Source organism: Lepidochelys kempii, chromosome 7 (assembly GCF_965140265.1).
Source record: "Lepidochelys kempii isolate rLepKem1 chromosome 7, rLepKem1.hap2, whole genome shotgun sequence".
Classification (NCBI taxonomy): Eukaryota; Metazoa; Chordata; order Testudines; family Cheloniidae; genus Lepidochelys; species Lepidochelys kempii.
The window spans coordinates 67,329,728-67,351,253 of NC_133262.1; the positions used below are offsets into that span (position 1 = coordinate 67,329,728).

The 21,526-nt window shown below is 41.3% G+C and overlaps 1 protein-coding gene across 1 annotated transcript in view; it reads left to right on the forward strand.

Annotated features, from left to right (window-relative positions):
• Positions 1 to 21,526, forward strand: part of ZMIZ1 (zinc finger MIZ-type containing 1) — a 472,323-nt gene that overhangs the window by 444,478 nt on the left and 6,319 nt on the right. The window contains 9 exon segments of the mRNA XM_073353233.1: positions 1,168 to 1,309; positions 5,198 to 5,408; positions 6,651 to 6,756; positions 7,897 to 8,057; positions 9,109 to 9,176; positions 10,081 to 10,149; positions 10,824 to 11,071; positions 14,535 to 14,698; positions 20,835 to 21,083. Coding sequence (XP_073209334.1) covers positions 1,168 to 1,309; positions 5,198 to 5,408; positions 6,651 to 6,756; positions 7,897 to 8,057; positions 9,109 to 9,176; positions 10,081 to 10,149; positions 10,824 to 11,071; positions 14,535 to 14,698; positions 20,835 to 21,083 — 1,418 coding nt within the window.

Below are 21,526 nucleotides of genomic sequence, written 5' to 3' on the forward strand. Positions count from 1 at the left end.
ATAGCTTAAAGGGTGAATATTTGTAATGGTACTCCTATTATGTCCATGCAGACCTCTTAAAAATATTCAGTAGTGTGCCATAAAAATAATGTATACTCCTTTCAAAGCCACTCAACCTCACAGCTATGTTTGGCTGAGAGCGAGTCAGGAATAACACCATCTCAGTGGCTGTGTACTCATACAATTTGTCTAGGGTCTAAAAGTGACTAAAGAATTATCAAAGGTTAGGCACTGGAAGAAGGAGTATGTTCTCTATAGAAAGACCTCTGTTGTGTTAGCTCTTTTCAACCAGCATTTTAGGGTTCATGGAGATCTGAAAGATTAAGGTTATTGGTACTGTTTTAGCTTCAGCAGCTTCAGAGGGAGGAGAGTATTTTAAGTAAGAGTTGAACAGCAGCTTCTGTTTCTGATGAGTGAAGAAGAAACACAATCTTAAATCCAGTGATTACAATGGACAGCGGTAACCTTTTCATACTCCAGGTCTTCCTGCTTCAGAATCACTTCAAACAAACCTGTTTTTTCAGCCAGAACATATCTGCTGAAAATGGTTGGCCATCATAAATTGTGCATAACAAGCAGCAAAGCTCTTCATGATGGGAGACTGAATGGCTTGTGGAACTGGTAATAGAATACCTGAGCCTTCCATCTGCAGATCACCATTAGAATCGAGAGTCATTACCATCTACTGGCACACTTGAAATGAGTTGGATAATCTCAATTCCAGTTTCTAGGGGGAAAATAGCCACATCACAGAAAAACAAATAGCAATGCACAACCACAACTGGCACTAATTGGCAGTCTCAACAGAGTGATTGAATGGGTATGGTGACTGAACTAATCTCTCACAATGAAAAATGGTCCCCCCCACATCAGGTGTAAGGCACGTCTGTGGTGAGAGGCACTTTTGCTGCTCCTTTCATAAACCTTATCTGTGGATATAAATAGAAGACATCAGTCTCCAGAGCTGTCAGTCTGTGCCCTATCACCTGCACGAAATCCACTTATACAGTTATTTGTCATTTTCTTTTCTATATGTGACTTTACTAGGTTAACCCCAGCAATAGATCACTGTATCATTTGTCATTATTCTGTGTAAATATACACATTGTTATTGCACTGCAGATGCTAAAGGGAAAGTTCACACTTTCTCTCCCTCTTCGATCCCAGCCAACCACAATGATGAGCTGCGTCTGACGTTCCCTGTGAGAGATGGGGTGGTGTTGGAGCCCTTTCGGCTGGAGCACAACCTGGCAGTCAGTAACCATGTCTTTCACCTACGGCCAACCGTCCATCAGACGCTGATGTGGAGGTAGGTTTGAGCAGTGTTCTGAGGCAATCTTGCGTGACTGAAAGCAAAATGGTGGGTCAGATGAGCTTTGTTTGGGTCAGTCATGGATTTTTACATTAGGAAATATGGTCTGGATAGGAAAAAACATCCCTTTAGCTCACATATATGTGAATAACCCTCAACTTCCAGAGAGTAAAGTGCAATAATATACTTCTTGATTCAGCTACCAAGCCGTTTGCTGGCGCCAAGTTGTATGCCATCCTTCCAAGCAAACCTGATGGAATCAATGTGAATGGGGCAAGGGGCAATGTCTGGAAAATAATTATTTAAATGTACCTTTTGACTTGCTTCTACTCATTCCAGTAAAAGTGCTAGGAGCATGCGTAGCTGAAACCAGCATGCAAGGATCATTCATGGAATATTTCTGACCTAGGCATACTCCTTGCATCATCTGGAGATGATCTTTTGGTCCTGTGTTGGTAGTTGGCCTGGACAATCTGTGATAAGCTTTCTCGCAATACCTTGGCAAGGTTGCTTCTATTTTCAGCTGGAACACAGAGGTGTAAAGGTATCTGAAAATAATATTAGTAAGCAAATTAAGGACCTGATTCAGAGAGATGGTAAATTCAGTGGCAGTTATAGGTGCTAAGCCCCTCTCAGGATAAGGCCCAAATTTCAGAGAGAAGGTGGATTTTAGAGAGCTGTTCTAACTTACCCAGAACAGAAATGAGCCAAGCGGCTGAAGTGCAGCTTTCCCCACGCAACAAAGCTCTTTCACCTACAGTAAATATTACTTTTCATCAGAGCGAGAGAGAATAGTCCCTCTGGATTATATTCTGCAGCTCTGTAACTCAAACTTGCATAAAATGATTCCAGATTCTGTACCGGTTTTGATATATGGACAAGGAATCAAATGGCATGAAATTAAATCAAAACCAAAGCCTTGATTTGTTTACGTTTCCAAATACTGTAGGGTGGACTTGTTTTGAATCTGTGCTTGTGTGCCTTGAAGAATTTAGTTTCTCATTATCTTGTCTTATTGTATGGAGCTTTTCTTTGTTACACATGAAATAGCTGAGCAAATGAAACCTCTTCTTGGCAACACACTTTCCAGTGTGCCCAGAATTCCCCTTCTTCCCGTTTCTCTAAGTCATCCTTCAAGCCTGGGCTAGGTGGATTATTGGATTAATAATGTTATGACCTCAACATTTTCCGTAGTGGGACCTTCCTTCCAACAAGCTGTGATCACCCACCAATTTTGTAATGTGGGAAGGGTGGGTGGTTGTAACCTCCTGGGCATCACAGCTCCTGGTTGAGATTTGACCTAGGATACAGATACTTATTTGCCTGCATGGTGTTGGTAGTCTCAAGCCTAGGAATTAGAAATGTGAGAGATTTCAAATAGGCGACATCCAATAATTAATGCCTAACTTTGAGGTCAGTTATTGCTTACTTGCATTTCATTATCCTGGAGTACTCACAGCAAGAGGGAGTTTTGGCAGTTATTTGCTGGTTCTTATTAATAAGTAATCACCGTAGGGGATTGTGCAGGCTAGTTCTGTTGATTTATAGAGCTGCACTGAGGCATAAAGCTGTTTCTTAATACCTGATCTTTTTTTTTTTTTAAAAAAAACTTCTTTAGCACACTGACTTGGACTTGTATTTAAATTCATTTTAATGAAAACTTATTGGTAATTTGTGCTCAGGTTTGCCACCTTGAAAAACTTGTTAGTGATGGGAGGGCAGGGGCAGCCTGAACACTCAGAAAACTGAGTCTTGTGTCTGTCATCCTTATCTTGCTCATTTTTCTCTCCTTGATCACATAGTTACACCCACATAGAAAATGCCCATACTGTTTTTCTTGCCCTGTCAGCTGTGTGTGGCGCATCAGTTGTTTTAGCATTTGTTGTACAACAGCTCAGCTAAAAGAGAATAGATATTAGATGGCATTAAGATATTTTGCACGTTGAAATTATAATGAAGTAATATGACGTTTACCTTGGATTGCATGGATTCCAATACACGTATTAGTCACGTGAATTCTAGACCAAACCTTTAGATTATTTTTATGCTAGTTAAAATATTGAGTAAAACATCCCTCTCATAATCACACAGCTGATGGCGACACAAATATTCTTCTCCCTACTGGGAACTCCATGCTCTTACAAAGCAAAAGAATGGAGACAAAATCAACCAGGAGAATTTTGCCTTAACAGTGGATCAGTCTTTGCTCACCACAATTTATGTATTATCTATCATTGTGGGGCAGCATGGCTAGAACACGAGATTCTCCATATTTCCATTCCTCCTTATGTGACCTTGGACAAACTTTTTAAGAGGGGTCAGGGAGGCAGTTTTGTCCTTTACAGTGTCTGTGTAATGTATAAAGACTCTCTCTGTTTTTTTTAATCTACTTGTTTTTAGGTTAGAGATATCAGGTCCCTGCTTCTCGCTTTTTATTTTTTGTGCTAACTAGTTTTCCATAGGCCCTGAATAGCGATGTCACTTGAGATCTTCACCTGAGTTGCTTTCCTTCCCCAAAAATAGAGATTGTGATTCTGACCTAAATCTCCTGAATTTCTGAACATGACCACACCACCAGTACAGGACATAAAACATGACCTTTACAGAGGAAAAACTGAGTACAAATTATCTGAGCTTTCAGTAAAAGCAGTCTAAACATGAGGCTGCCCGTTGGTTTTTTTTTTTTTTTTTTTTAATTATCAGATACTAAGAAACAGCCTCAGCACAAGACCTCCATTCTTAGACTCTAACCAACTGGATCCTCTTCACACCTGCTGCATCTTGGATTATGGTCTCATATGACATCACTATTCATGTCCTTCAAAGGTCTTACAGGAGAGTCCAGCAAAGAGAAGGGAATGAGCACCTGATGTTTCTTATGTAAAAGATGGTCAGTGATGGACTTTGTGGCAGTCATTGTTCATAGTAAACAAACAGTGAAGGACAAAACCCCAAAATTTCAGTTTAACTTTCCAGTCCACCTTTAACCTCTCTGTACTTCAGTTTACCCATTTGTAAAATGAGATTAATACCAATGTGATGGGGTGTAAGTGCGCTACTATCTACTGAGGCCTGGTCTACACCTAAGATTTAGGTTGACCTAGATACATCACTCAGGGCTGTGAAAAATTTTGTGCTCTGTGCGACATGGTTAGGTCTACCTAACCCCCACAGTAGATGCAGCTAGGTTGATGGAAAATGAGAGAGATGGATTACAAAAACAACTTCCATCAATGTAGGACTTGTCTACGCTATGACACTATTGCAGAGCTCTAGCTGTGTCACTGTAGCTACTGTAGCCTAGCATACCCTCAGTTACTCAAGACTTAACGTCAGCTCAGCTTGGTATTATCTATCATTGTGGTAGATCAAGAGTGGTTGCTTTGGAGATAGAGTGGGACATATGTTTTTAGGTTCTGCTACTGAGGTGATACCCAGGCTGGGTGAGTTCTGCTTACTCTCTGAATGTGTGAACGTGCTTTATTTTCTTGTTATAAACACTAATGCTTGAGGAAAGACCTACCTGACTGCAACTTTTTCCTTTCTGCTGAGTCATTCCACTGACTTACAACCCACCTTTGTAAAGCACTTTGAGATCTTCACATGAAAAGTCATGTATAAGTGTAAAGTATTACTATTATTATTATTCTCTCAAATTTCAGATGTGTAAGCCATCCTGTCTTGTTTCTGTTAGTGGCTTTTATGGGGAGAACATGTGTTACGCATTTATTATTTGTGAGGCATTTCCAGAAAAAAAAAATCAGACTCAAGCAAAGCAGAGTAAAAGTGAAGGGGGTGGGATGGCATAGAATTTCTAGCATCCAAAAAAGATTCCTTTAGTCATATGAAAACTGAGTTTAAGCCAGGTTTTGCCTTGCGCTACAGGTCTGACTTGGAGCTGCAGTTCAAGTGCTACCACCACGAAGACAGACAAATGAACACAAACTGGCCAGCATCGGTCCAGGTCAGCGTTAATGCAACCCCTCTTACCATTGAACGTGGCGACAACAAGACATCTCATAAACCTCTGCACCTAAAGCACGTCTGTCAGCCGGGAAGAAACACAATTCAAATTACAGTCACAGCATGTTGTTGTGTAAGTACATGGGACTTGCTGCTGCCACTGACTCTACAGGTTTGGAAATGTTCACATAGGCCAGCAGTTCTTACCTCTCTCACTTTTACTTTTTTTTAAATTTTCATTGTTGGGGGCAGGGAGGTGTCACTGATTGTAGCGCTGGTGACAGGACAGGGTGAGAGTGATAGTGCTAAAGACCAGATCATATTTTGACCATGTCATATTTTGCTGTAGAACTAGGGCAGCATGGGCAGAGCAGCTACTTTGCCAATGTGTCTAGAAGGACCCACTTCTGAAGGAGAGAGTGCATCAGATCCCTGTGCCCGTTCGGTACTTGCCTATCTAACAATTCTGATAGCAAGGCGAGTAATGTGATGGTGGATGGTTTTCTTGCTGTGGACACTTGTCCACTGGAAATTGGACTGAGGCCAAAAACTTACTTCACACAGAGCATCAAATTACCATTTGTTTGCCACCGTGACTATGAACTGGGTTTAAACCAGTGAGATAAAGGTGAAAGGCTCCTATCCCATTACTCAATCCACTGAGCCATGCAACTTGCCTCCCACTGATAGCTCTCAATTACAATTAGCATAGATTGTACTTTTAATGGAGAGGGCCTGCACACTTCGTAGTCAGGGCTTTATGCCATTTAATTGCCATTGGCAAGGGCAGAGAGTCTGGGGACAGCTTTCCCAGAGTCAGAGTCTGAGACAATTTGAAGAGAGACCTCAAGCTTATGCCCATTGTTTTACTTCAGACGACTTCTTCCTTGCACAATCTCACATTCCTTGTCTTCTGCCCCACAGTGTAGGGGTGGACCACTTATCCAATGGCTAGGAGGAGAGGTCATCTCAGCAACCCTCCTTGCTATTCTGAGTGCAGGGCAAGTGGGCAATAGGGCAGGGGTAGAAAATCCAGAGGTCACTGTGACAAACCCCATAAATAACAGATTATCACAACACATCTTGGACTTTAAAGGGGAAAATGGTGCCGCGAATGCTACTTTTTCTTAACAGCAGTGTAGCCAGGTGATAGGTGTTACGCAATCCTAGACTGCAACTTCAGAATACTCTTAAAGGGAGTGTGTTAACTCAGATGAGCAAAACCAGCTCTAGCATGTATTTGCAGGGTTTCCATTGGAGTCAGTGCAGAGCTGCACACCTGCCATCCAAGGGCAGAACTCTGCGCCACCCAGTGGTCTATAACAACGTAACATGCTTGGTTCTGTTAATAACTCAGTGATTTTTTTTTTTGCAGTCACACTTGTTCGTGTTGCAGTTAGTGCACCGGCCATCAGTTCGTTCTGTGCTTCAAGGCTTGCTAAAGAAACGTCTTCTCCCCGCGGAACATTGTATCACTAAGAGTGAGTTTTGTATGTGTATGAGAGAGAGAGAGAGAGAATGTATTAGAGACGAGGTGGATGAGGGATTATCTTTTATTGGATCAGCTTCTATTGGTGAGAGAGACAAGCTTTGAATCTACTCAGAGCTCTTCTTCAGCTAAAAAAAATGTAACCCCCTCCTGTCCACCATGCCAGCGTGGAGTTGTTCAAGGCAGGATAAGTCTGCCTTGTGGCTTTTTACACAGCTTTGGGGGTCTGGGCCTGAGGTTCCTCAGTGTACTCTGCTTTGTGTGCCAGTGTGTATTCAACTCAGACCAGACCCACTCAGACAAACCATCAGGAACAAAGTTATATTCTGTAAGAAAACATAGAACAGGATTACAGTCCAGCAGCTTCCTCTCTCCCTGCCTCATGCTCCCAGCTTCAGGAGAGCTCTGTGTAAGCTCGAAAGCTTGTCTCTCTCACCAACAGTAGTTGGTTCAATAAAGGATATTACCTCACCCACCTTGTCTTTATAATATCCCGGGACCTACCTGGCTACAACACTGCAAACAATGACTGTATTAACTGTATTAATTGTATTAACCAAGACTATCCAGAGTGCCTTATACTCAGTTATAATATTTTATTCCTACACCATTTTTACTCACCTACTGAAACTTTTAATAACACGGGCCTGGGCTTGCCAGAGCATCATGCTGTTTGGCTACCTCCCTGGCATACTCTGATTCTGGATTGGGAAATGGGGCAGAGCAACCAATGATGTTCGCTTTACACAACCGAAGAACTCTGTCAGGCTGGGGGAATCCCTAGCCATGTCAGCTTTTTATGACTCAGAGATCCTCCCAAGCTGGGGGAATCCCTAGCTGTCCATTTAGGGCTGCTTTCCATCCCCTTTGCAGCACAAATTGGACAAACAGGGGCTGAGCGCCCAGCCCTGTAACTTTTCAGTATGTGATGGTTTCTCTAAATTTGATTTTTATCATACTTATGCTCATATTCACTTGTGCACACAATACCTGACTTAAGTATATAGGATTCTATGCAGTTTATCAGGGCAGGGGAAGGCACTATTTGCACAGCTAGACTTCAAGCAGCTACATTAGAAACCATAGTGCATGTGTGGTTTCTTTCGCATACATATACCATCTTCCTAAACAGTCAAGAGGAACTTCAGCAGCGTGGCAGCCTCCTCTGGCAATGCAACACTAAATGGTGAGGATGGAGTGGAGCAGACAGCTATTAAAGTGTCTCTGAAATGTCCAATCACATTCCGGCGAATCCAGCTCCCAGCGAGAGGCCATGATTGCAAGCATGTACAAGTGAGTGCATTTCAGTGTCCTGACATTTTTCCCTGTGCTGTGCATCACAATGTCTTTTGAGTGGTTTTGTGAATTTGTCTGTTTTTCATATAGATTTTGTGGTTCAAGATTATATTTTAAATTTGTCTAATTTCAACCAAAGGGCGTGACTGTTTTTTAAATAAATGCTAAGTTGTTCAATTGATGATGAAAGCTTTAATTCCTCTTATCCTATTGCAAAATCACATGGAGTGAAATGAATGAAATAATAAATGTCACATAACATTTCACTTGTAATCGTGAATAATACCATCATTGGCCAGATCCTGAGGTTGCTACTGAGACTCCAGTCCTGAAACACTTACACATGTCAGTAATCCCATTGAACTCAGTGGAACTACTCATGTTTGTGTTTGGAGGAACAGCGCCTGAGTCCTTACGCAGGCAAACAGGCAAGCTGCTACTGACTTCATTGACAGAGTAAAAACTAAGTAAGGACATCAATTAAAAAAGTAAGGCCTTCCAGATTTGGCCCAAAATGCTCTGTGTCCAGTCTCTGGTGGCTTGGCTCACCTTTATTCCCAGGCATTTGAAAATGGGGTGAGGAAGTATTGGAGGGATCAGCTGGGGACTGAGTTTTTAAGTTACCCAGTTTTATTGGTTGTGGGTCCTCTTGAATTGTACTGCTGCACTCAAGGAATTATTTGTGAAGTATTTTTAAGCCATAGAAAATATGGTCAGCACTTGGCTTTAGCATTTTGTAAATGTAAATAAATAAACATAATGCATCTGCTTGTTTTGAACAATTCCTCTTATCAATCACTATCCAAGAAAATGATCCCCCTTCTTTGTCTTCATTTTTTTACCAAGGGGAGAAATGTTAGAAAGTCTTATGTGCCTTTATGCAGCAGGGGAAAGGATATTTCCCGTAAGCCACCTTCTTACTTCTGTAGATTTATGTCTCAGTGCTTGCAGTCTTGTTTCTCCACTGTCTGCAGTTTTATTTTTGCTCAGTTGGCTCAGTTAATATGGTCTCTTTGTGTGTGTGTGTGTGTGTGTGTCTGACTTGCAGTGCTTTGATCTGGAATCTTACTTGCAACTGAACTGTGAACGAGGAACTTGGAGGTGTCCTGTATGCAAGTAAGTGAAATGTTATGTCAAATGCAAGTTTCATAGAATTTGTCCTAAGTTATCTTCCAAAACAAACAATAAGAGGCGATAGGATAGATATGTTTAAAATTGTTGAAAAGAATGGAGAAGGCCACTAAAAATGTTTGGTTTATCTTGTTCCATGTTATACAAATATGGGGACACTCCATGATATTTAAAAGGCAACAAAATTAAAATGAATGAAAGAAAATACTTTCCCCTGCAATTCATAACCTGTGGATCACTGATTCAGGATATTAATGAGGCAAGGAGTTGTGCAGGATTCAGAAGAGGTTTGAACCTTTATATTGATAAGATTGGGTACCTACCAGGTTATTTCAGCTAGGATAATAGTTCCTAAGGCTGTCATTCCTTATGCACCACAGCATGAACTCCAAGTAAATTAAGGAAGAAACTCTCTACCAAGCAGTGGTGGCATTGGACAATTGAATTGTGGGTTCATTGCCTTCCTCTGGATCATCAAGCGTAAGCCACAATCAGAGAGAAGAAGGTCTTCTGGTCTGTTCTGAGATTGCATTTCTGTTCTTCTATGTTGTAATTCACAAATGACTGAACTTCAGATGAATAGATATTAAAGTGCTCCCATTCAGTACCCCCACTGGGGAAATATAGGCAAGGTCACGTTTTAGAGGTGGAAATCAATCTACTGTAGAGTGGGGGAGGAAATCTACACTGAGCTTGAAACAGTAATGCACTGCTCCTTGTAATATTTTAACCTGGGGATGGGCTAGTCACAAAACCCAAGATCCTGAAGAAAGTGTGTGGCACATCCAGGAACTGAACAGGTCCCAGTCTGGTGATTTACCCCCTAAACCATCCTTCCGCTCTATATACATACATGCAGCTATTACAATTTAGGGTTCTTCCTTTCTAGTAAAACTGCTCTACTGGAGGGCTTGGAGGTCGACCAGTATATGTGGGGTATTCTGAATGCTATACAAAAGTAAGTGAACGCTTTTTATTTCCAGTTTTGGTTTTGACCAGCTGCTTCAGTTCTCTGCTTGGGTTAAAAAGACTTTCCCCAGTTGTATGTAATGATTAGGGCTGTTTAAAAGTATTAGATCTGAAAGTTGCAAGGGGGAGACTGAATAGCTTGGGTTACTGAGTATGAAGCTTGTCACCTGTTCAGTTCCAGGGCAGGTTAGCAGTAAATGAAATTCATTATAAATCTGATGGTTCTTTGGTAGCTTAGGACACGTGACTTTGTCTCAGTCTGGTTGTTAATGGACCTGGTTCCTCATTGGCACTCTTGATGGCAGACTCATCAGAGAGGCAAAAGATGGAATGGGGAATGAACTATTTTCTCGCTCTTAGAAGTGATCCATCTAACTTGGGTTGGTGCCACTTTAAGCAGGACCGTACAGAGATGTTTGCAATGCTGCAGTCCTACTGTACCCACTTGTGGACAAAGGGAGGAGTTCATTTTTCAAGGGCTCTGAAACTATCACCTTTTAAGAGTGCTGCCTACACGCTCTTTGCAAAGGAAACACTTTGAGGTTGTATTGTGTTTGGGGCAAATGGAATTCACAAGTTACAATGCAGCTTTTCGTGGGAAGTTCAAGAGAACTGATAGCAAAGCAAGAGCCAGTGATATTGTAAGTTGTTTCTGTCTTACAGCTCTGAGTTTGAAGAAGTTACAATCGACCCAACATGCAGTTGGAGGCCAGTCCCTATAAAGTCAGATATTCACATCAAAGATGATCCAGATGGCATTCCTTCCAAGAGATTTAAAACCATGAGTCCCAGCCAGATGATCATGCCAAATGTGATGGAGATGATTGCAGCTTTGGGTCCTGGCCCGTCACCTTACCCATCCCTTCCACCTCCACCAGGGGGCAATAACTCCACTGAGTATGGTAACCAAGGTTGGTTTTATTGTTTCAAGAGTATAGAAGACATATCCCAAAAATGGTTGAGTGATTCAGTCAGTTTTTGTGATCCACGTGCGTAGCAGTGTAATCTATGAATGCCCTTGCATGGAAGATTGTTTGAGCAAGTAAGAAAATATACAGCTACTGATAAGAAACACTAAAGCAGCCCTTTCACTTTAGAATGTATTTAGGCAAAAATCTTTAATGAAGTAAATCAATTATTCTCACCCATTTTATGATAAAGCACCTCTATCCCCCCCTACAATGGATGGGCAGCGGCTGCTCCCATGTCTGCTTGTGTCATGCCCCAACACAGTTCCCTTCATCTTGCTTTCTGTCCATTTCCTCCATCCCTCCCTTTGGTGACTTCCTTTCCCTGTTCCCGCTCTACAGAAGGCCACATACTGCTGAGGGTGATAACCATGGAGAAGCTTGGGCCAGTGGGCTGCCGTCTGAGCCTGCAGTCCTGTACATGTAAGCTTCTCCATTGGCCAGCTTCATTAAGGGCCACTGTGGGTGTAGGGACAGAAGGTGGGCAACTTTTAAAGAACCATACACCACTTTGCTGAGAAGCACAGGAGTGTTTTTGCATTAGGAAGTCAGATTTAGAGTCATGCAAATTTCTCCGCCACCACATGCCCCAAGGTTGGGAAACACTGGACTAAATGCAGGCAGTGGAGGTATCTGTTCAAGGACCTGGTATATTGGGAATGACTAGATTATAGGGGCAGGTAGTAGCTCAAATTCTCATGATATTGTTGTAATCTAGAGACAATTATCTTTGCAGTGGTATGATATGACTCTCAGTACAACTCTCAATAGTTTCAGAAAATGTCATTACAAGACAAGAGTTGTGCTTCTTTCAGGCATTTTGGAGAGAATATATATATAATTTGCTCCAATGATTGTGAGACCAACAACAGATTATCCAGCTTTTTGAATTATCAAGTAGGTGAACAAACACTATTACAATATAATGGGTACTCCATCACAAAGTGTGTTTCACTCAGTCAACAGGGAGGAAGCGTAGTTAGAGCATGAGACCAGGAGTCACTTAATTTGGGTTTTGCTCCTTGCTCTTCCCACTGACTGTGACACCTGGGGCAAATTACCTCTTTTCCTCTCATTACAATAGCCGTGCAGTGAGGCTGAGTGCTTAAAAGCATTTAATGTCCTCTGATGAAAGGCACTGTAGAAGGACAAAGTCGTAGCAATAGTACTTCTTTGATGTTCGTAGCTTAGTTGTAGTTATTTATTGCAATATTTTCCAGTATAGCAGTAAACACACTGCAGTATGAGACCTCACTCCAGCTCCCTGCTACTAAATCTTTCCTGAGAAGTGGGGTGAGACCAGCTGTGTACTGTGAGACTTATCCGGTTTGCAGATTAGCAAAGTGAGAATTAGCAAGGCTCTACAGCATTTACATGATAGATCAAAGTCCCAGCTTCTTTGAGAAATACTCTTACATGGCTAATGACTTCTATTCCTCTGAGATTAAACTTCTGCTTAAAATGAGCTGTGCTGAAAAGCAAATGATGCAGATACTTCAGTTTGTCAAACTACCTGCTTGACTTGAACATTTAAAGCTGCTCTACTTCAGCTGACAAACTGCAAACAAGCTCCAAAGCCGTTGTATTATTTCAGAGCTCAATATGATCCCATTCAGTGGCTTATATGATAGCTTGGTAGCTTTAGTTCAGTTTCGACTGTTCATATCAAGTAAACCACCAGAGTTGGCAGCCCAGTTGGAAGTCTTAACAGAGACACCCAGGATAGAAAAGGATATGGAGGGTGAACTTATCTGTACACCTATAGAGGATCAGTTCAGAAGAGAGTTGGAGCACAGTGGCTGGAATGGAATGGAGCAAAACACACTGGTCCTGACCATACAGTACTTTATCTGCAGACAAAAATCAGAGTAGCAGCCGTGTTAGTCTGTATCCGCAAAAAGAACAGGAGTACTTGTGACACCTTAGAGACTAACAAATTTATTAGAGCATAAGCTTTCGTGGGCTACAGCCCACTTCATCGGATGCATAGAATGGAACATACAGTAAGAAGATATATATATATATAGACACAGAGAGAAGGTGGAAGTTGCCATACAAACTGTAAGAGGCTAATTAATTAAGATGAGCTATTATCAGCCGGAGAAAAAAACTTTTGTAGTGATAATATCCTCACACCTTCTTGTCAACTGTCTAAGGGGGCCATCTTGATTATCACGACAAAAGTTTTTTTCTCTGGCTGATAATAGCGCATCTTAACTAATTAGACTCTTACAATTTGTATGGCAACTTCCACCATCTCTGTATGTGTGTGTGTGTGTGTATATATATATATATATATCTTCTTACTATATGTTCCATTCTATGCATCCAATGAAGTGGGCTGTAGCCCACAAAAGCTGATGCTCTAATAAATTTGTTAGTCTTTAAGGTGCCACAAGTACTCCTGTTCTTTTTGCAGACAAATAGAGGATTTTATTCTCTAGATATGGCAATTCCCCATCCCGCACCAGTTCTAACTTCATTTAAAACTAGGTGAGTGAGGGCTAAAACCGAAACATTTATTTTGAAAGCCCCTGGAACTTCTGTGCTTCAAGGAACTCAGACTCAAACCAACCTCACTTTAGTTTTGGAAATACATTAATCTTCCATTCAGAATGTGCACTTTGTGTTTTAAAATGTTGGCCACAGTCAGATTGTAACACTGCAAATTAAAAGAATGAATGCCTAAAAAGGTAGATCATTAATGTTCAGTTTTCCAAATGACTGAGTGAATTTTATTAAGTTTTGTGAAAACAAGGAATATGATAGCACAGGCTTGAGCCAAAGCATTGAGGCCTCTTCTGTATTAATCTTAAAGGAAGCTATATGTTTATTCCAAAGAGGGGGCAGTAAAATAGATGCCAACTGTGAGCACAGTAACTTCCTTATGCAGTTCTGCCAATAAGACGCCAGATGAACTGCAACAAGCGTGTAATCCTAGTTAGACAATAATCTTTAGGAACAAAGACCACCACATACTTTTGGACTTGGACATCAGTCAAATTTGAACCCATGTCCCCAGAAGTGGAATGTCCTCCAGGATTTTATGTCTTCACTATTGTGTATTGTTTTTCTCCTTTCTTAAATGAATGTGCTAAGTTGAAGTGGTTGCCATTTAAAATACCAGCATTTGCCAAGTTACTACATGAATGTATCTGAACTGCTCCAGTTTCCCCTTATTCATAGAATAGGAACTATGTGCTATCAATCGGTGAATGGTTAGCTTTCTGTGGAAGACGACATATAAGAGACTGGTTTGGTATTTGTTTCTCTTCCTCTACTTTGCTCTAGTACACAGAACAAAATTCCACAGTAAGAGTCCAAATCACTGCATTGCACTGTTGAGGGAACAGTGTGAGAAAGCTAAGAGTCTCTTTCATGGTAACTCTTTTTTGGCTTTTTTTAGGCAACAATTACCAAGGTCATGGCAATTTTGATTTCCCTCATGGGAATCCTGGTGGAACTTCTATGAATGACTTCATGCATGGGCCACAGCTGTCTCACCCTCCAGACATGCCCAGCAGCATGGCAGCTCTTGACAAACCCCTCAGTCACCCCATGCAAGAATCAGTAAGTAACCTTACACCAGATCTTTCTGATTTTTCCTTATGCAGGTTGCGGGTCTTGCAGCACTAGAGGAGTCTGTATCGGACTGTGAGCTGTTCTTAGCTCTTAGTGGATTCCCCCTTGTCAATTCTTAAAAAAGATATGTCCTGGTAATAGAGTCAGAAGTGGCACTTTTAGTGTCTGGTTTGGGGCCTGTGAAGCAGCAGTTCTGAGCTTTTTGAGCTGTCAGTTAAGCTTGTCTAGCTGAAAGAGACAGCCTGGTCCAGTATGTTAGTCGTAGTGGTTTGCACTGGCACATGGAAAATATAGATTTCATTCCTAGTGTTTCATTCCCGAGGCAGCAGGGTCTGTAAATACTCATCCTCAGCAGAGAGCCTGTTAAAGCATTGCACTGGTGCTATCTTGTCTGCCTTTGTCCTTTGGAACAGAATTTTGCATCACAGCATTATAACACTGTATCCTTCCCAAGGTTAACTGAGGGGGGAGGAGGGTAAACAGCCTGTAAACTGGTCTGGCAGGACGTAGGAGAGTACCTTGGATGAGGAGAGGTAGACCTGTGGATTTCAAGGCTAGATGCCAGCTATGCTCTGAAAGGACATCAGTTGTTGAGGAGAGAAAAAAACAGAGGATGCTCATATCTCAGATGGAGACACAAGACTGGCAGGTTAGGAACAGAGTTTGTTCATTTCAGAACACTGGATTGTGATTATTTCATGTACCGAACTTTATATCCAGAAAATACAGCACTTCAGCAACAGTAGCAGTACAAAACCTACCAGCAACACTTAGCTTTTAGGCTTGGCTAATCATCTGTTTTAAGCAAAGCAGTAAAATTTAATGTATATACACATATCCCCCTCTGTATTTGTGTAAGTAACAGTGTAGGGGCTGTATATCATCTGGCAATGTGTTACATGCAACGGAAGAACGCAAAACTTGACATGTCAGATGTGCTGCGTTTTTAGTGAGTGTTGTGAAGCACATTTACAGTGTGTAACATGGACATGTGGTGGCAGCAGCTTAGGTCAGGTCTCTTCTAGATGGCAGCAGGTTTTTCTGAAAGAAGATGGTGGGGAATTAGGAAGACAGTAAGAAAGGGAGCAGAGAAAAGGGAAGTTACAACAGGTCCAAGTGCCCCAACAGAAGGCTGGCAGCAGAGGAAAAGTCCAGAAACCATAGCAACTTCATGAATTGTAGGTTAAATAAGCAATAGTGCAAGGCATATGTACAAGCCTTGGGAAATCAGCTTGTTGAACCATCCAGACTATCTGTATCAGAGTCAACTGAAATAGCCCTAAAATGTACTATAGAGAGGATTTGCTACCAGCAAGAACTTTCCATGCAAAGCAACTATCCCTTTGTATAAAGGCTGCAAGGACTTCTGCTTTGCCTCCAGCTATGAAACACTTCAAACAAGAGTCCTAAGCCAGCCAGTTCATCAGAGTTAAGCAATGTCACTGCTCCTCTAGTTGACCCAGTGACATTTCACATGACAAGTGGCGGAAGATTCAAAAGGCAAGTGGTTTGATATTAGAATGCAGAGCTTGAGGAGTTGTGTGGCCAGCGGTAAGCTAAGAGAAAATATGAAGGGCAAAATTATCTCCAGTCTCTGGCCTTCACTTGGTGCAGGAGACTGAAGGGGCAATTATGGAGCTATTTACAGCTCCTTGATACTGTGGTCAGTTTGTGAGCTAGTTACTCATACTAGTTGGTAACGGATGGAACAGAGCTTTGCTTTGGTTCGCTTCCTCCTCACCGTGACATGCACCCTATGCTAGTGGAGGGGAGATGGCACTAAAGTAGGCTCCATCAGGTCTATATCAGCTGATAGTTCCTTCCTGCACATGAGGGGGATTCTCAGCTGACAAGTTATGGCCAGATTCCATCTCCCTTGTGCTGCTTGAATAGCACAAGGAAATGAGATTGGATTAGAGAATCTTTCCCTCAATCTTCAGCTATTTCCTGTAGAAGAGGTTACCGTATATACTCGTTCAAAAGCTGAATATTTTTGGTAAAAAAGTGATGCGTCAAAGAGCAGGGGTCGGCTTATAAACAAGTCTACACCAAAATTTGATGATTTTAAACTCTATGGAATCATTGAATTGAATATCTAATACATTGTCATTTTGTTTCCCTGGAGCGTCTGCAGGCATGGAACCCTTCAGCTCCCTTTGGCCACGGTTCGCAGCTCCCGTTGGCCACGGTTCGCAGCTCCCGTTGGCTGGGAACGGCGAACCGCGCCCACTGGGATCTGAGGGGCTCCATGCCTGTGAACGCTCCAGGTAAACAAAATGTCCAGGCCCGCTAGCGGCTTACTGTAATGGGCCAGGAGCCAAAGTTTGCCAACCCCTGAAATATAGGGTCGGCTTATGAAAGGGTCATACAGTTTTTACCTAACCATCTTGGGGGGTCGGCTTATAAACGAATGGGCTAATGAATGAGTATATACGGTATGTTAGGATTCTAATTTAGCTATTTGACTATTATAAAGTATCCATTTTTATCCCTTTGTCTTTCTTTCTCTTCCCTCCCTTAAAATGATAAATCTTGACTTGACTATAGCAAGCATTCAGGAAAGATTACTTTAAACCCACAGCGTTTCAGTCCCTGCATTTCATTGCACAGACTCATAAAGTGCATACCTGAATTGGACATAAATACATTAAAATAACTAAGTAACACACTGCATGATAAGAGATGTATTAACATAAAAAATGGTCATTGAGTAGTTTGTGTATGCTGTTTACCTTTAGCTCTATACAGATAGCTTGTTTATTATTCTGCTTCTCGCTGAATATAGAAATATAAAATTGCCATACCAATGGCCATCTAGGCCAGTGTCCTGTATCTAACTAACATTGACCAATGAATGCTGGATACTTCAGAGGAAGTTGCAAGTAATCCCATAATGGACTGTATAGAGTAGCCTGCATAGAGGGGAAGCTAGTGAAACTTGATCCTTCTTCACAGATCATGTAGATCACTCCAGGAAATGGAGATACAGTGTGGTGAGACATAGGTTCTTGTAACAGTGAATTCGATCATCAGAAATATCATTTGTCGACAGGGGTGTTCCACCTATGTAGCAAGAAGAGAAAATCAATCCCCAATCCAGCCTGAGGCTACAAGGGGAGAAATAAGCTCCCAGATTATAAAGAGTTTTGGTACTCTGTGGTGGGAAAGGCTCTTTACAAATGTAAGATAAGACTGCAACATAGTAAGCGCAATTCCTTCATATTTATATGTTTTCATAACATTTCAGCGGTTGCAAATAAGTTTTAAGGAGAAGGTTATTTCAGACTAATTTCAAGCCTATTGCTCTGAAAAGCAGAGGAGGAGAAGAATTCCATATGAACATGGTACTCAGATTAATAACGTACGTTCAGTAGCACTGTGACTCTCTGTGGTGAGATCCAAAGATGGGCTGCTGAATTTACATCTTAGTCCTTTTCCCACCGTCAATTTTCTGTTGAGGTCAAAGGAATATTAGGTTTTGGCTGGCATTTTCAAAATAGCTATGCAGGTGTACTTCACATCAAGATTCCTAGAACTTAGTGTCAGTCTTATAAATGTGGTCAGTGCTGTTTTGTGACATTAAATTGGAGAAGGGGCTTGCATCCCTATTTGTGGTATAAACTGCTATTGTATAGATTGTGTACATCTCCATTTGAAGTTATAGGAGTACAAAAACCCAGAAAAGTTTGTGGTCTTAGAAGTCTTTGGTGTGCATGCCACGCTGTAAAACGAAAGCAGTTTTGTTAGACTGTGCAGCCTGCTTTTTTATAATGTGGTTTAGTGTTTTTAAGTTAAAAAGATAGGGACATGAAGAAATTAAAGATGTCTGAGTGATGTTTAGAAATGCTGCATCCTGCTTTTGCATCCTCATGGGCTTTTTTTCACTGGTAGATTTTATGGGGTTTTATGGTCTTGAGTAAATAATACATTAAATAAGGTGAATTTAAAGCCCAAAATGTCTGTCTGAGACACAAGTTCACCTTATAATCAACACTTAAATGTAGAGTTAGACATTGGTCTGTAATGCAGCTTTTTTGGATTCCCTGTCCTTTGATGATGTTCTGAACAATCATTGTCCATCCAGCAAATAGTTCAGTCACCAAAATATTTATCTGACTAGTCAGAAATATCATTTGTCAACAGTGGTGTTCACATATTGCCTAAAATATTTCTCTGCTTTGAAGTGTGTCTATCTGAGAACATAAGAATGGCTCTTGGTTTAAATAATTGGTTTTATAAATTTCTTGCAGTTATTCCAGCATGCTCATACTGTTGTGCCTGTTGGGTTTAAATGGCATAAATTAAACAGGAGTCCAAGATAATCATATTTTTTTTAAAAAAGTTCCCATTTTATCAACACTACTTTGAATTATTAAAAATAAATATTTTTTTAAAAAATCTAGCTCATTTTCCCAGACATCTGGTGTACATTTATTCACTTTGTTAGATAGACAGTGACTGTCCAATTTTTCTTGCATTTCATAACGTTACTAGCTTTGACACTCATTTACAGTAGGGCCTGTACTGGTATCACTACATCAGTGAGGGGTATGAATTTTTTTTCTTTTTTCTTTTTTTTTTTTTTTAACCGATCTAGTTATACCAGTAGAACCCTTACTGTGGACACAATTATACTAGCATAAAGGTGCTTTATACTCGTATAGAGCTTATTCCTCTTCCTGTATGGGAATAATTATACTGGCATAACAAAAGCCCACACTAGAGTGGGTTACACCACTTTAACTGTACCAGTATAAATAAAGGAGTGCAATTTTGTGTTGACAAGGCCTGAGGCTTCTTTGCACTATTCTGGCAGTATAAAGAGACCTAAATTACAGTTACACCCACTTTCAGCACCATTTACATAGCCAGAATATTGTAAAGGAACCTCTGTGTAAATGACAGTCAGGCCCACTGGAAATTAAAATACAGAATTGTAGATAAATATTTGAATAAAAATGACGGGTTTTTGACTGTTGTAAAATATTTCAATTTACATAGGCTTTTATAATAAACCTCCCTTTTACTTTCCAAAATTAAAATGTTCCAGCTAAATAACCTGACAATTCCCTTTGAAGTGAAAGGGTCAATTCTGACAGAGTTTTGCTGGCTTTTGTTGGTTTGTGTTGGATTGTTTTCATGCTGTTGTTTGCATTTGCTCTTTTATTTCAGCTCTACTTTATGGCAATATGTAGCATTCCTCAAAAAATGTTCACATTTGCTTATCCATCTACCCAATTGACGTGAACACATTGGTTCCATGAACATTCATGCACTTTTTTTCTTATGGCACCAAGGTCAAATTCACAGGAACACTCCAACATTAAAGGTAGCATGGAAAGGAAGGGGGGAAAGTAGGGCTTGTGCCCTTTGATTGCTTCTTTATGATGTGAATAGAAGAACAGAAGACCATTCCCCAAAATCCCAATAACAGAATTTTGAAGATTTGTTTAATTTGGAGGGTTGGAATTTTTTTGCACATCGAAATGTCGGGACTGACAAGTCCTCACCTTCTCGGATTTTGAAAGAGGACTTCTTGGATGACTCAGAGGTGGACTGGGAACTTTCTCAGCCTTTAACTGAAGGACAGAGATCCCTGACAAAGAAAGGTTTTCTGTCAGGTGTTTTTAATTAAGTAATAACCAGAATGGAGTAGAGTGTTGTTAATATTGCCAACTTAACCAAAATAGTCTGAATAACGATCACTTGTCTTCTCAGTTAAGCAGGTTTCCCTTGACTACCTTCTTTGATGTCACCATCCTACTATTTCTCCAGACATCCATAGACCCTTCCAGGAAAAACATGGTCATCCATACCTGGATTATTAATGCAAAGAAATAAGCAGAACCTTCCTACCCTGCTCTTTTCTCACCTTTAAGGCTTTGTTTGCTTATCATGAAGAAGCAAATAAATAGCACAAATCCAGTGCCCTCCCCCCTTTGCGGAAAACCTTTAAAGAGACAAACATTTCCTCTGATATTGGGATATGGGATTCTCTTTTCTGATGGCTTTTTTTTGTTTGTTTGTTTTAACATTCAGTTGAGGAATTTCATTTTCTTCAAACACCTTGAGCACTGTACCTTGTGGCCTCACTTTCTTTTCCTGCTTTTTTCCTCCTTCGCAGATCCCTCATCCTGGCAGCACTGATCAATCCCATAGTTCCATGCAGCAAGGTTTGCACGTACCTCACCCCAGCAGCCAGTCAGGGCAGCCATTACATCACAGTGGTCCTCCTACCCAGCAGTCCCGGCAGCCGCCACAGGCCGCTTCTAGCAACCATCCACACAGTGACCTGACTTTTAACCCCTCCTCAGCCTTAGAAGGTCAGGCTGGTGGACAGGGAGCATCTGACATGCCGGAGCCCTCACTGGATGTAAGTTTGTGTCATACTATCATCTGCCTGCCTTGGAATGTGCTTTACATTTCTGAGAGATGGCGGGGGAGGGCAGGGAGAGGGAAGGGGAAACAGCTTGCACAGCACATCATCGTTTCATGCATTGTTACATGAACGTAATCACTGAAGCTGAGATGGCAGGCGCTCTTGGCTTGCTGAGAAAACCTTTCTGTTGTAAGCAGCTGCATGACACACAAGCCATATCTTTGTTCTAGTGAGGGTGTTCCAAGCTTTTCTCAAGACAATAGATCATTTAAGCATCTGATTTGTTTTTCTTCTTTGGACTGGTGAGCCTGCATATTAAGGGCTAGATCCTGAAGTTTCCACAGGCCCTGAGTAAGGGGCAGGGCACAGTTGCCCTGCCCCAGGTGCATGGACTGAATTGTACTGAGAAAGTCATAGTTCAGAGCCTGCTTCCCCCC